Source organism: Watersipora subatra, chromosome 7, assembly GCF_963576615.1.
Source record: "Watersipora subatra chromosome 7, tzWatSuba1.1, whole genome shotgun sequence".
Lineage (NCBI taxonomy): Eukaryota > Metazoa > Bryozoa > Gymnolaemata > Cheilostomatida > Watersiporidae > Watersipora > Watersipora subatra.
This window is the reverse complement of record NC_088714.1, coordinates 34,543,467-34,560,598: the sequence shown is the minus strand read 5'-3', so window position 1 is coordinate 34,560,598 and position 17,132 is coordinate 34,543,467. Positions and strand designations below refer to the sequence as shown.

Sequence of the window (17,132 nt, the reverse complement as noted above, 5' to 3'; positions counted from 1 at the left end):
TTTACAATAAAAAGATTTACTTGAATTGTGTAGTTGACATGAAAAATACATTTGTTAGTTACTATCTACATTGATTACAAAGAACTTGTTCTTTGATAGAGAGACAACTTAATTAGCGAATGTTCACATTCTTTTTTAAAAAATCGTTTTGGCTCTACTTAATTGATGAACATCAAATATAAGTCATTGTATGCATGGAAATTGCCGATGTGTAACGACAATGATTATTACTTGTTTAATAAATTATTTTTGTTTGTTTTTGGTAATATACTGTCCTTTTTTTGAAAATGAGCATCAAAACAGGTATTTGACTTTTATTATTGTCCAGTCTCTGATTGCAGTGTTCATAGAGTTTTCATTCAGCGTAATTAACAATGAACAAGTACAGTGTCTACTCATAGCAACTCTTTACTCAAGGGGTCTCCTATCTTTTCTTGGTGGATGACAGGTTTTCAGCAGGTGTATGACAGGTCTTCAGCAGGTGTCATCGTAGTCATGAGCAGCAATAATGAATCCATTATTAATTTAGATTAAAAAAGATTCATAGCCTGAGCCACTGTCATTGCTGACTGCTGAAATGTGAGAACGTGACATTCGCTGCATTCACATACATGGAACATGTCTTAAAGAAATTCTTTTGCTTTTTGAAAAAAATTGCGGATGTCTATACAGTCCGGGGAGATCATAGGTAAATAAAGTTTATAAATAAATATGGTGAGATCAAAATAGAGTCACCGGTTAATTAGCTGCACTTCACATAGCTTTTGATAAATTGTCTTTATATATGTCACTATTGATTTACAATGGTAATGACTTCTTCTATAGGCTACTTATCTTTAAAAATTTAGTAATAATAAATTGTTATGGTTGGTTTAAAATGATGGTGTATTAATATTCTTTTATAACAAACTAATGTGAATGGGCAAATTAAAAATGACAATATCTGGTAATTAATATATTTGTGGTGAAATTCTTCATGTCTTTTTTGAAAAGGTAAAATTATATTATAAGAAATTGCAACACATTTTTAATATAAACAAGATGTGGTTGAAGTTAAATGTTTCCATGATCAAATGATACTTGCTATGATACTTATGGGAAGAGGATCATTTGAAGGGTCAAATGTTCCTAGATTCAAGTGTTTCCATGCAGTAATGCATTTCGATGCATTAAATTCTATGCACTCTAGCTATACTATACTAGCTATACTACTGCATGTTTTATTATGATATAGATATGATGTAGTTGTTAGTTGAATTTGTAGGTTGTCAGTAAACATTCATTTTTATTTGTATTTACTCCATTAATACCGTCATTGGCAAATGTTGTTTATTGGTTCTGTCCTGCCATGTGGCTGAAAAAGTAATTCTGTGCCCTGTGGTGACAGTTCTGTCCTGTCATGTGGTTTAAAAAGTAATTCTGTGCCCTGTGGTGACAGTTCTGTCTTGTCATGTGGTTTAAAAAGTAATTCTGTGCCCTGTGGTGGCAGTTCTGCCCTGTCATGTGGTTTGAAAAGTAATTCTGTGCCCTGTGGTGACAGTTCTGTCTTGTCATGTGGTTTAAAAAGTAACTCTGTGTCCTGTGGTGACAGTTCTGTCTTGTCATGTGGTTTAAAAAGTAACTCTGTGTCCTGTGGTGACAGTTCTGTCTTGTCATGTGGTTTAAAAAGTAACTCTGTGTCCTGTGGTGACAGTTTCATTAGCTCATCCTATCATCTTTACATCATTATCAAAATATATTTTTGATAAATGTTTTTTAAAGGTTGACTTGCAACATATGTTCAAAACATATAGGTGCAAAATATGTGGAAATGTGATTACAAGCTTTTAAAAGCTAAAAAACGAACAGTTAATCGCAGCCACATGAGACTGCCATAGTTTGGAATCTCTTTCCAAAACGGCTCAAATGGGACGTAGTTGTACAAGATGGCTTCTGTTTACATTTTCACGCAACCTCATTCATCGAAATATTTTCACAAATATACTTCACGCATTCAATAAAACCATGTCTATTGTTCTTACGCGTCTGTTTTATCGTCATTGTAATGCTGTCACTTTCAGCACTGATATCTTATAACCTACCGTAAAAATTCGTTTAAAATTTCAACCTTAGCTCGAAGGAGTACATATCATTGTCTGACAAACATGATGAGCCTGTTGGTCACCTGTGATAATCGAAAAATACTGCAGAAGTTATTCGTGAAGTATGGGTCACATGATCAGATTACGACTAGAAGATTAGACCAAGCCGAAACAACACTGTAAAGTAGCGAGCATCTATGTTTGATACGGGGTCTTCGGTAAAACACAAAGTGTTGGTCATAAACTAGTGCTATGAGAAGTTTTATATTGAGCCTTTTATTGGCCTTTCATTTCACGTGAGAACATCACGTGACAAAACAATAACCAAATGTAATGACTACGTCAGAGAAATAAACTGATTCCAATCTATGACGGCTTTTCGTTTTTGAGCTTTTAAGAGCTTGTAATCACATTTCCACATATTTGGCACCTGCAACACAACAGAGTAAGAAATGGTGAATCTTTTCATATCAAATAACTGTAATGTGAATTTTGTTGCAAGTCAAACTTTAAGCATTTAAAAGACCTTAATGAGAAATACTTTTTTGTGTAAGCAATTGAAAGCTTGAGTTTTTCGTAGATTATCCCTCACTAGATCACCTTTTAGTTTGTCTCTGTCATTTTTATCGCAGGAATTTGTATTTGATGGTCCAGATATAGAGAAGCTTGCAAGCATTCCTGAGAACCGAAATCTCTCCGAGTATTACAGTGCATTAGATGCCGAACTCATGATTGCTTTGTTTGCATGGTAAGTGGAGTTTTCTGTTATTCCAATGATCATTGGCTGTGGTTCAGTCCTCCCCCATTCATCAGGCGATATATGTCACTATGTTGGTGAAAATACACTACCGCTCTCCGTTACGCGGTAACATAATGTTATGTTTGCTCTCCCGTGAGAGCGAGTAGCGAGCTCTTATTAGTAAGCTTACTCAAATTAGCCATTGGCAATGTGCCAGGCTAAGGGCAAGTGGCAGGCAACTACATTACCTCTCATGGTTTATAAGCTGGTTTTTAATACCCGTGCAATGCCGGGCATTCCGCTAATCTATGCAGAAAGCAAAGTGTTTGTCCGTGTGTATTTAGCCTTTGTTCATTGACTCTTACTTCAGCAGTGTATACATATAACCAACGGTGCCTTGTGATTTGGGCATCTGCCTCTTAGCGGAGGATTATGTGTTGAGTCCCACCAGGATTTGTTTCTAGGTTTTATTATACTATAAATATTTATCAACATGAGCAACTCTAGCTGTCGCTTGTCATGCACACTATTTATAAACACTAGAGGGTAACGTACAACATTGTTACACATTCTTGAATTGCAACTACAGACGTACAAACTTTTCCAAGCTAGGAGGGGTGCTTCTACATCAACTAGCAATGACGAAAGTAGCGTTCATCTTGTTGCTTCAAAAGCCAGGATATTTCAGAGGTTTTAGTGCGATAAGTGAGTAAAAAAGCTCCTGTCACCATGTTCTAGGAGAAAATATACTCACTGGATATGATGTGGATTAATATGCCTCCCATAATTCCCACAGACATTTCTTTTCAATTCAAGTGATTGCAATTCTCGAGTTACACAATTTTGAAAGGAACAGGACTCTATATGGATAGATTTTGTTATCTGCAAGGACACCTACCATAAAACCTTTTATTGAACGCCACCTTTATTTGAACGCCACCTCCAATTTACCGCCACTCTGAGAGAAGGGTTGAAAAATAGAGGCCACTCTCTAATTAAATGCCACCTCCATTTGACCACCACTGACATTATTTGATCTTCAGGAGCTCATAATATCAATTGATCAGTAGAAAAGTGTCCACGAAATCTTTTTAATAATTAATCATTTACATCAATAATAATTAATTTTCTTGTTATCCAATTCCAAAGCTTTTCATTTTTTCGTTAAAACTTTGAAAACAACACCATAAAACTAATCAATAACTGCCTCAGGCTCATAGTAGTTCCTTGTTTAATGCGGTCTTGATACTTTGAATTACATGTATATAAAAAACGATTTACATTTACGATGGTAGATGAACAACTAGTATTAGGATGAAGGTTACGTTTAACGAGCAAAACTTTTATGCATTGCATTTGTGCTTAATGCAACGCGCAAAAATATTGCTCTGCCTGAAAAGCGTTTGGACGCTAATATCGACTAGTTCAGCAGTGAAGAAGAAGATTTGACGTCAGAAGACATTGTGGAAGGTATTGGACAATTGGAAGAAGCTCGCTCCATCGAAAGCAACAATCAGAACGCAGCTATCCGAACAAACAATGTAAATTTTTTTGTTTTAAAAATGGTCATTTTTGTTTCTGCATGTAATATAAGTATGGTTCGTTTATGTCACTTGTTCATAAATATATCTATTTGTAGCATTTGATCGATTATCATTATATAACTTATAAATTTGCCAATTAATAGCATATTATTTAATAGCATCCTCGCGGTTATCTTAACATGGCCTACAATGGATCGACGCTCATAACTCCTCTTCTATTACATAAAAAGTTAGTTTTTGGTGCAAACTGTAGCAAACATATGAATGAGTGCAATGAGCTTTTATTCAACATTATTAAATCTATATATATATCTACTATATATTTCTCAAAGTTGGTTGTGAATGTTTGCGTGTCCAGCTATAGCTAGCAAAATCTTGGAATTAAAATTTTGTGTTCTGATGGTTTGAACTCATGGCGAATGCAACCGCAAGTTTTTTATCCAGGCGTTCTACCACTGAGCTATCTATATAAGACATTTTGATCAAAGATGTTATCATAAATGACGTATTCATTGAAACTATGAATTTTATTAACTCTTTGAAACTTGATGCTCTTTCGTGTTTTCTTGAATTTCTAATTTCGATTTTTCGTAAGGTTAATTTGCTATATCCGCGGTCAAGGCCAATTCTTCTCACACGGACAATTGTATTATCTCTGGAGTAAAAGCCCAGACGTTCTCTTTCCATTCAGACAAAGACAGTATGATATCTCATGTTTACATTTGTACCAGTATCGAGAGGTACCAGTATCAGCGTATTCAAAGTTCTGGTGGATAGCTTCTTGTGGAACGCTAACTTTTTTAAGCTTGGTAACCGACTAAGTAAGTGTTATTATTAATTCAACATATTCAGGATTTTTATTTTGTTTTTTCAATTCGTATTAATTGTATCATTATATCGTATTAGTTGTATCATTACCGAATCATATATACTTTGACTAATAGTAGTACCTCTCGATACCAGTAGAAATGTAAACATGAGATATCGTACTGTCTTTGGCTGATCGAACGGAGAAAGAATGTCGAGGCTTTCCCACGGAGATAATATAATTTTCCACATGAGAAGAATTGGCCTTGACCCCAGATATCGTAATTAAACCTTACGAAAAATCTTTATTAACAGGGGCATTGTAACGCGTAGGTGCAGTGCTAAAATAATTAACGTGTCATATGGTATGCGGTGTATGATAACATCCTTGATCAATATGCCGTTGTAGCTCAGTGGTAGAGCACCCAGCATAAAATCTTGCGATTGCGTTCGTCGTGAGTTTAAATCCATCAGATCGCGGAATTTGACTCCAAGATTTTAATAGCTACAGCTGGAGGGACACACATACCAACATTAAGAAATATATATATATATAGATGCATGAAGATGGTAAATGTTTAGACAAAAATTGTTTTCTTTGGTTTGTAGTATGCTAAATGAGAGGCGAATACTTGTTACGTCTAAGAAGCTCAGTAAGTTAACTGCGTGCTGTCATGCTGCCGCCTCTCTCCTCTACCCATGCTATTGGCAGCATTTGTTCATACCTGTACTTCCTGAGGCGATACTGGATTTTGTGTTGTAAGTAGCTACACGCTATATCTCCTTCTCTGCGCTGTGCATACAGGAGGCTCTGTTTTTTACTTATTAAATAATTAAGGGATGATGCAATTTGGATAGTCTGCGATTATTCCAAGTTGTAGAGGTTGTGAAAGACTAACAGGCTGATGAACTACATGAATGAACAACGAATTCATGATTAAAATGACGCATTATCCAAGAGTAGCTAACTTTTAATTCGTTACTATAAGAAGTTCGTATGCTTGTTTAGAGGCTCACATGCTGTTTTACTCGGTATAAGTCGAAGGAGAAGAAAGCTTGTTCTACCCACTTCCGCGAATATGTTCTGAGGCTAAATAGAATGTAGTGCAGGTTTTGTATGAGTAACAGAAGATTGACTGCAAAAGCTCAGGAGTAAAGTAAACAAAATGTTCCTTTGGGCGGACTGACACGGCTCTTATTATAGTAAAGATTTGACTGATAGATCAGCGCGTGGCAGCACTGCGCACAGCTGTATCAGTATAGCTGTATTCAGATGAAGGCAGTATAACAACTGTATTCAGATGAGGGCAGTATAACAACTGTATTCAGATGAAGGCAGTATAACAACTGTATTCAGATGAAGGCAGTATAACAACTTTATTCAGATGAAGGCAGTATAACAACTTTATTCAGATGAAGGCAGTATAACAACTGTATTCAGACGAGGGCAGTATAACAACTGTATTCGATACAGCCTAATGCGCATAATAGTGTTTTCACAATATTCATGCAAATGCATAATAGCTCATTGTTGATGCATTTGGTAAATATTTTAGAGAGTGTTTGATCTTGAAAAATTGAAAAGATTAGAAGATATGCTGAAACCAATGGCTATAATAGTCAACAGTTTATTAGTTAGATGGATTACTAGTAGAGATACACAGTACACCAGGCGGTAGACAGTGACAAATAATATTGGCATCATTTATGATTAGCACACAATGAGTAGAGATAGCATTCATTAGCTGCTGTGATTCCTCTCCACTCGTGGCCACTCATGACCTCTCACGACCTTCAAGTTGCTGACTTGTGCCCGAGTCAACTGCGCTATGGCTAGCCTCTTTACCTTTCTGCTGACCTTAGATATGCCCTAGTGTATCGGAGTGGTAGCGGAATAACAACTGTGATGACTCATTCTAGGAATACTCTAATGAGTGGGAAGGAAGGAAGGTGTTGGGGGTCAAACTGGCAAATTCTTTCTTTTATTCTTTTATTTCTCCGCCATAATCTTTTGTTTTCATAACAAAGTTGCTATTTTTAAAAAACATGACTTACAAATATGTATGGCAATAGGGAAAAATATGGAAGAAATTAAAGGAATGATGCACGATAAGCTAAAAGGGGAGAATAGTGCTGGCAATAAAAGGGGTGTAAAAATCTAATTACTGTTTTACTGAAGAGTGTAATTTAAAACTAGGAAATGAATGAATGCTGTGTCGTGCAGCCAAAAGTATCGCTGGAACCATTTGTGAGCAGCCAAAAGTATTGCTGGAACCATTTGTGAGCTGCCAAAAGTATCGCTGGAACCATTTGTGAGCTGCCAAAAGTATCGCTGGAACCATTTGTGAGCAGCCCAAAGTATCGCTGGAACCATTTGTGAGCAGCCCAAAGTATCGCTGGAACCAATTGTGAGCAGCCCAAAGTATCGCTGGAACCATTTGTGAGCAGCCCAAAGTATCCCTGAAACCATTTGTGAGCTGCCAAAAGTATCGCTGGAACCATTTGTGAGCAGCCCAAAGTATCCCTGAAACCATTTGTGAACAGCCCAAAGTATCGCCAGCAAATTTACACAAGCAAATACACCCTTAGTAGCATTTGTATGCCTTTCTCTAGCTGAGACAGTTGATCACGCAACTAAGATTTCGTTAAAATTTCATATTCTTTTTGATTATATAACTCAACCTTTGTTTGTCGTCGTAGGAATGTAAGTTTAGTTGTAAGATGTCTTTTAATTATGCCACAGGCATTAAATTGTGTTTAAAGATGTGGTTTTGTCAAAAAATTCGGTTTAATGAAATTAAGACCCATAAAAGGCTAAAAAATCAGCTACAATTTGATGCCATTTTTGTCTTTGTAGACCAACCCTGTCCAGAGATATATGCGTTTGAATGAGGCCTTCTTTTAAAAAGCTCACGTTCCAGCGGGTGCTTCTTTCGTGACGTCACTAGTAATACATCTGAAAAGAAACCATGATCGATAAATATAAGGTCGCTTCATTAGCCAATCATCAGCGCGAAATTTTTATATAGGTCGTAATAAATGTTATCACTCGTAAAACGCGTTGTCTGTGATCTCAAATTTAGAAATTTTACTCTATTATTAAATCGCATGGACATCGATATTTACTAAATTAATTAACATCGTTACTTTAATGAATTACTCGATCGACAAGTTTAGTTGGCGAACAACATAATTGTAAAAATTGCTGTGAAGTTACTGCAAAGGTGACTCCGAGTTTTCTGGGCATCAGGTGGTTAAAGTTCTACGGAGGAAGATCGGAGAATGGAGGTAAATTTATCTTTTACTTTGAGTCTCCCATAGAGTTTCCTGTTGAGTTTACATTCAGATTATGTTTCCCTGTTTGAGGCGAAAATGTAACTTCCTGCGCATGCGAGATACGTATGTACAGTGAGTTATTGACGGCTTCTCTTTAATTCATTGCATCTAGCAATACAGTGGCTTAGATTGATGAATATACTAAAGGTTATATTTTAGTACTCATTAATACAGTACTAATGAATAAAATTATAACTTTTTGCTATCACTAATCATCGGTTTATATTTTTTTATCGGTTCACCTAGCTACATTTGCTTCAAATTTTCTGTGGCAGTTTTATCTAGTAAATTAAATTTATTATTTGACTTTAGATGTTCACTTCTCACTTGTAGAAAGTGAAGAAAATCGATTGATCAATGCAAATCTTTAACTTCCATAACCAAAGCTTCGAATCGTTGGCTTGGCATACTTGTGCCTTTGTTAAACATTAATTCGTTTTTAAAATTACACTCGCAATCTATCAAACTCCCAATTTGAAAGCTTTCAGTAGACACTCTTTAGAATGACATATCTATGAATGACATATATTTATTGCATTTGTTTTACTGATTACAGGATGTTTATGTGGTCCCACCCGACGAAGCAGCTTTGTCTGTGTGGAAACTGCCATAAATGGGAAAGAGAGACTTGAATGTGTGCTGCATGAACCATGATGTTTTGTTTGAGTTTGCTGCAGTAGATGAATTTGTCTTATTGTATCAGCTAAAACTATGTGAGTGGCCACGACTTGATGAATATTTTTAATAAAAGCTTTATGCCGAGATGAAAATTTTTTGCTTGTAAAAATTATATAATAAAATAATATTGTTGAAGATAATGCAAAACATGATTTGCAGAATATTGTAGTGAATTGATATGGTATATGGATGTCCGCAGAACTGGAAAATGTGAGTTTAAATCCAGTTTGCAGCAGATTTCTCATCCTTAAAACTCTATCCATATGTATATTCTTTTTAAAGACGCAGCTTGCTTATTTTACTTACGGTAGTAAGAAACTCGTTTTCGGTGTGGGCAATGATATACAGCCCCGCCCCAAGGATAGGCGACAAACATAATGTGGGCCGGGCTTTTGGGAGGCTGTATATCGTTAGTGTGGGTAGCGGCGGAACTGTGCCGATACAAATACTTGTTCTACATAGTTTGCTTGACAGAATTACCGTAGACCGGTAGAATTGGTACTCAAATGTTTACACAGCAATTGGAGAAAGTGAGTAAGACAAATTTTCAATTTTCGTTAGTTGAGGCCTTTGAAACATTCATAATAATGTATCTGTACTGGGATTTAACATTTTATTCTAACCAACAAAATAAAATATATGCCAATAGAGCCGCGTAGGACTAGACTATCGCGAATAGCCAATGTGAATACGAGATATATTGACAGATAAATCATGCGTGACATCATTATGAGCAAGTCTGGGCATGTTTTTTTGGCCTGAACGTTTTTACTGCGATCAGATTTTTTCGATTTTAATCTTCAAATATCTTGGCAATAAGATTGCCAAACACAACAAACAACATATCAACCGATAGAGAAAAAAAATTCTTTCTTGTATGATCAACTCAAATTTGATGCAACCACATCTTTAAACCTGATGCACATTGATTACAGTTCAAGCACAGGGTGATGTGAAACTTGCGGTGCTTTAGTTCGCACCAGATTGTTTGACAGGGTCAGACTCACTCAACCGAAGTAAACTTTGACCGTTTCAGGCGCGTCTCACACTAGTGTTACACGCTATGAATTTTTGATCTTTGAAGTTGTGGTTTTGATCGTAGGAATGAGGAGGACGAATTTACATGATACGCAGGAGTGGTTGCACAACTCGCAATTATTCATAGGTGAGGAGTTTACGTGCTACGAAGAAATGGTCGCACAACTCGACGTTTTCTACATTAGTCTGTTGCTCTCTTACCTACGACAGGGCGAGTAATTTATATCACGATTGACACTCCTAAAACACATGCATTAAAAGGCTGTAAGGATGTCACTAATGAAGACGATAAAAATCCAACCTCTGATCGCAAAGATTTGTGCAATACGAATATCGATGTTTACTTGATACGCAGTACTTCGTTGTTGGTACGATGGTTTCAAGAATAACCCCTCTTGAAATGGAGGTTTGAATCGCTTCGAAGATTTAAAGATTAGAAGTTTTAAACCATTTACATGCTACGAAGATGAAAAATACCACAAAACTTCGTAGCATGTAACATTAGTGTTAGTCTAGATTTTATTGATTAAACACTGTTGAACACTGAATGTTTTAAAATACATTTTCGTATAATCACTGATACTTAGCAGTTTAAATGCGTTTAGCGAACTAATATCCATTTGGATGTACATAATTGGATATACCACATAATACTGTTCATGCAGTGGATGTACATAATTGATATACCACATAATACTGTTCATGCAGTGGAGGTACATAATTGGATCTACCACATAATACTGTTCATGCAGTGGATGTACATAATTGATATACCACATAATACTGTTCATGCAGTGGATGTACATAATTGGATATACCACATAATACTGTTCATGCAGTGGATGTACATAATTGGATATACCACGTAATACTGTTCATGCAGTGGATGTACATAACTGGATATACCACATAATACTGTTCATGCAATGGGTGTACATAATTGGATATACCACATAATACTGTTCATGCAGTGGATGTACATAATTGGATATACCACATAATACTGTTCATGCAGTGGATGTACATAATTTGATTGTTTATGTGACTCTTTATTTAGCTGTAAAAGCTATACACAATATTAATTAGCTGTAAAAGCTATACACAATATTAATTTGGTGTAAAAGTCTGGTGGTAAACAAAAATTATCATTACAGGTGACAAACTAGTCATTCTGATGACCTTGACTTATGCCAAGTTTGTGGAGAACCTGCTGTTATAGGCATAAATGAATAAACACTATGATTTTCATTCGTAAGGACACTTTCACATGCATGCTTGTACTTCCTGAAGGTTTTGTCAGCCACATACGTGGTTTGAACAGGATTCAAATGAATCCGGTGTGAATCATGCTTTACTAATGAGGATGCATTAAACTTTTCAGTGAATTTACATGTTTAATTAGTGTTTGCGACATGAGGACTACAAAAATTGCTATAAAAATAGTCACATTTTCCAAACAAAATATTAATTTTAGTTTTGTAGGAGGCAAAGAAAAGGTAACAGAGACAATGACTAAATATAGATTTGCCTTTCGAATATACTTGTCAGCTGTTAGAATTCTTCAGAATATCTACTTTTTCTTTGATGACCGGAGACATAAAAAGCATGTGTTCTCTATGAATAGCATTACTCTATGTATAGCATTACTCTAAATATAGGAGTTTATGTGTCGTTAAAGTTCAAGGTATGCGACATTGCCATAGTAATTCTCCATCGCTGACCCATATCTACATGTATTTGGAACATGTTGTTCTGTGCTATGGTTTTTATCTTTTGCGGCATTTGTAATTTGTAAATTTTAGCTCTGACTTGAACGTTACGATGGATATTTTCCTAATTATTTCAATAGCTCAAGATCAATAGGTCAAGGTTCCACCCGGTCAGACCGGAGTGCTGATGATTACTTGTCAATTAAAGCAAATAAAATTGAGTACTCAATTTCTATGAAAGGAATTGTTTTCTCTTGTTCACTAACCTTATTAAAGGATAGCTTAAATTGAAAAGGAAGTTTTTTCTTTGTTATGCTAATTTTGTTGTTACGAGCTATATTTCTAATATGTTTCTATGTCTCTAATATATTTCTATATTTCTAAAGTATCATCTGCCGAAATCTGTAGCTTCACTTATAAAACATTGATGTTCATTGTGTTTCACCTTCTGAACATGCACTTTCTGCAGGACAATAAGGATGTGAAATATGTGCCCACAAATATCTCTCATTGCACCTCATTTTAGTAACCTTATGATTGGCCTGGTCTATTTGTTACATCGCTGCCATATTAGGCCGCGTACCTTCTGCGCTAGGAAGCATACTTGCAAACGATTCATCTTTTATCTTGTAACTGCAATTCTGGTGAATTGAGGAAGGCAAATAATGTTTTTAAATTTTAAATATTTTTTGATAAATATGTGAAAAGCTATAGTGAGATTTTGTAATACATAATCATAAATTTAATAAATAACCATATAAACTGCTGATAAGCATTTCATATGATATCTACAGTGTTCCAGTTGACTCAGCGTGTATGCCAGATATGGAGTTGCAATTTTTAAAAAACAAAATATCTAATCTTTATGAATTGGATTATATGATTGGGTAGATCAGTTTTATCTCACTGAATCATATTATATGATTGGGTAGATTAGTTTTATCTCACGGTATCCAAATTGAGTTTTTTTCCTCTCTTCTATTCATCAAAATGCGCAAAGGTTCGAGCAAGGAGAATTGAGAAAATTTTTAACCCATATGCACAGTAAAGAGACATCGATCGCCTGAACCCAGATATTAGCTGGTAGTTGTCTCACCCAACTGACCCACATAAGAGATGGCCAGGTTCTACATCTGATCTATTTGTATGCATTTGCCAAGATGAACACTTGAAATAGATTTTGTTAGATGGTGTTCTGTTGTAATACAATATACTTTGTAGTGTACTGCACTGTTTCCCTTCTCTTTACTTTGTATGCTGTTGCATTGGTTTTCATCTAAAATAACAATCATGTCATTACAATAGTAATCATAATAATACTTTTTGATTGTATTATAGAGCCCCCATGCCATACATCATAGGTGTTCAGCAAGGCCTCATGCACAAGGTCAAGGCAATGGAATTAGACGACGCTGTAATACTGGATATAGATGATGGCAGCATTAAAACCTCAACTGATGATAAAGCTTCGTTGCCGAGTGAATCGGTAGGTCGCTGACCGTTATCATTATTTACATTTATTCATGCGCTGTTTGCTACCATTTCGCTTTTGCTGGGTAGCCTCTGCACCTGTAGTAATTAAATATTGTTATAGTAGAATGTTTTGTTTTTTATTAAAAGTTAGGTGTTTCTGACTGATGTGCTGGGCGCATACAGTGGACACTCGCCATACGATTATAATTCATTCCAGTGTTGGCATCGTAAGGCAAAAATGTCATATCTAGGGATGGTATAAAAAACCATAGTAGTTAATCTAATTCAAACACCCTCTGGTAAAAAACATCAAAATTTTATATACATACTATACATATTAAAAGTTAATAACAAAATAGTATGTTACCCTTAGTAACTATAGTTACCTACAGCAACTTTAATGTATTTAGTGTATTTGGTGATTAGATTGTGTATTTGATGGTCGCCAATATAATGCAACATGTGCTATGTGCAGTACGTAGCGTAGAGAGTTCTTACTGTCAAGACAGACGTAGAACATAAACGTTGAATTTAATTTAAATGAGTTCAGCGTACTAAGCACATGCTTAAAGCTAAGTTTTAGGATGTATTTTACTAAAATAAACTTCAACTCTGTTATCGTCTAAAATTTTGTCACTTATCTCTATTCAGTTTCATTTTTACTACAACTAATAACAGTGAACTGAGAGAGAGCGAGCATCGTATCTTTTTCAGGCGTTGTTAAGTGATTTCGACGAATAGCATATCGGCATCTTTATTATTTTGATGTATCTAGCACCGACTGCCAAATGTTAATTTCGATAAAAAATTTTGTTGGTAGACAATGACAAAAAAGTGTCATATGTTGAGGACGGAAAAAGATGGTGTTTCATGTCTTAGAGCGGAAAAATCGTATAACAAGGACAGCTCAACCCGGGGCGCACTGTACTTTTGATTGTATCAACACTTGTCCCTTTTATTGATGTTTTAACTTGCTTGTATCTAATCGATTGTTGTGATAGTGATGAAAACTATTGTTTTTAAAAGTATTGAGGTTGTATTGCCATGATTCTTTTCGTCATCAAAATAAAAAACAGATCATTGGGTATATCTTGTTTTGACCTAATTGCTTTGTTAGCCAATATAAAACAGCTATCACATTATTGAAAGTTACGATTTTGCATTACTTTGCACACTTAGCCCGTGTAACCATAGCCTGCCTTGACAAACTGCTGTTTTTACAGAGTTGTTCCCCGTCGAGCAGAGGGAGCAAAACAACAGCTTGTCACAATACGCACTGCAACCTGATGCATCAGCTGCACTAAAAGGGAGTTGTTCTCTTCCGTCTATGCGGTTTGGCTGCGATGTTATGTAGGTTGCTCCATTGGTAATCATAACGAATTTAGCCCAAAATTTACATAGAAAAAAATAAGATAACAACGTTTAACCAGAGACCGATCTCTGCTGTAAACTTTAGTAGAATTTAAGAACTTAGGCAGCAACCAAACATGTTATTTGTATGCTCAGTCAGTTTTATTTGTATTTTTGTATCGGTCAGTTTTATTTGTTCTAAAGTAACTTCAGTTTCATTCATTGTTTTCAGTTAATTAGTTTATAAATAGATAAGTTATATGGATGCCGAAATTCAGTTACCATGACCTCTGCTACAGAAGTTCAACATTAGCCAGATCAGGCCAGATACAGTATGACTTTTCGCAAACTCAGTTGCAGTTTAAAGATCTGTTAATGTTTTTATCATATTTTTTAGAACAGCGTTTTTTTTGTATTTTTTCTTTAGAACAAATAAAACTGACCGATACAAGAATACAAATAAAACTGACTGAGCGCACAAATTACAACATGTTTAGTCGCTGTTTTTGCCTAAGTTCTTAAATTCTATTGAAGTTTTCCGCAGAGACTGGTTTCTCGTTAAATGTTGTCATCTTATTTTTTTCTACATAACTTTTTGGGTTAAATCCGTTATGATTACCAATGGAGTGACCGACATAACATCGCAGCCAAACCGCATAGACGGAAGAGAACAACTCCTTTACAGTGCAGCTGATGCATCAGGTGCTGTGCGTATTGTGACAAGCTGTTGTTTTGCTTGCTCCGCTCGACGGGGACAACTCTACAAAACATCAACATGATGCCCTTTAGCTAACATTTGTGCTATAAATCGTTTGCAATCTTCTTGTGCCATATTGGGTTGATGATGTGTTGGTGGGTTACAGATATCAACATTACGCAAGGCATTGAAGTCAACAGTGCAAGATGACAGTGTATCACGAGCCTTTTTGAAATGTCTTGTGCGAGTCATTGGTGGATATAGAGACGGTCTCCAGTGAGTTTAACATATCTGGCATGTTATTTCTGTGAGTCTCTCACAGTTTATTCTCTAGTACTCTCACTGGCATATAACCATCTTGTTCATCAACTTCAAATACAGCTGGGTTTAACTGAGTGTTCAAGATGACTTTCGTAAGATTATGGTGAATACTTAAACTGTTTTTAAGCTCCCAGTATGTCAGGAGTTTCTAAAGTTACCTCTATGAGTCTCTATATAAAGATTTTTCAGCATCCAGCCTACTGCTCTGGCAAATACTTGTATCGATATTTCTGAAACATTGCAATTTAGTACGAATTAGAAGGAAAAAATAACATAAGGAAAATACATAAATCATTGCCGAGCCCACATTTCCATTCAAGTGTCTCTGAGATAAAGTCACAATAGAAACCTTTTTTTATCGATTATCACTTCAATAATACAGTTTTTACATTCATGTATCTATGAAACTCTGATAATCTTATAATCTTCTTTAATACCGTCACACTGAAGAAATAATATAGATGGTAATTGAGGTGTTTCAGTAAACGATTGCAATGTAAGAGGCTCGAACTTACGCCATTCAGCTTGAGAGAGATACCGGCACTCTATAAATTGCACTAATTCAACCACCATCCGATTTTGCAGATTAATCTTTACTATAATAAGAGTGGTGTTTCGGATGGTAAAAACTTCTTGCATGAGGGAAGAGCAATTCACGTGATATTATCACGTGAACTTAAAGGCCAAAATAAATTCTCAATACAAAGCGTCTCGTAGCACTAGTTTATTACAAACACTTTGGGTTTTACCGAAAAGCCCATATCAACTGTAGATGCTCGCTACTTTACAGTTTTGTTTAGGTTTGGTCTAATCGTCTAGTCGTAATCTGATCATGTGACCCACACTTCCTGCCAAACAGCGCGAATAATTTCTGCAGCATTTTCCGATCATCACAGGTGACCAACAGGCTTGTCATGTTTATCAGAGGATGATATGCAGTCCTTCAAGCTAAGGTTAAAAAAAATTTTACAGTTAGTTTTGAGATATCAGTGCTCAACGTGACAGCATTACAATGATGGTGAAACAGAAGCGTGAGGACAATGGACTTGGTTTTATTGAATGCGGGAAGTATATTTGTGAAAGTATTTCAACGAATGAGGTTGCCTGAAAGTGTAAACAGAAGCCATCATGTTCATCTGCGTCCCGTTTGAGCCGCTTTGGAAAGGGATTCCGATCTATGGTGTTTTCGTGATGGCTGCGATGAACTGTTTGGTTTTGAGTTTTTAAGAGCTTTTGATCACATTTCCACATATTTTGCACCTACAACACAACAGAGTAAGACATGGTGAATCTTTTGGTACCAAATAGCTGTAATGTGAGTTTTGTTGCGAGTCAAGCTTGAAGCGAAGTTGCCCTAAG

General features: G+C 35.8%; 1 protein-coding gene across 4 annotated transcripts in view; it reads left to right on the top strand.

Moving 5' to 3' along the window:
- The window catches only part of LOC137399448 (DENN domain-containing protein 1A-like), a 47,442-nt gene that overhangs the window by 11,128 nt on the left and 19,182 nt on the right, over positions 1-17,132 (top strand). For all 4 annotated transcript variants that reach the window (XM_068085569.1, XM_068085568.1, XM_068085567.1 and 1 more), the window contains exons 5-8: positions 2,714-2,829; positions 5,781-5,930; positions 13,271-13,418; positions 15,619-15,728. In XM_068085569.1, coding sequence (XP_067941670.1) covers positions 2,714-2,829; positions 5,781-5,930; positions 13,271-13,418; positions 15,619-15,728 — 524 coding nt within the window. The remainder of the gene's footprint in view (positions 1-2,713; positions 2,830-5,780; positions 5,931-13,270; positions 13,419-15,618; positions 15,729-17,132) is intronic.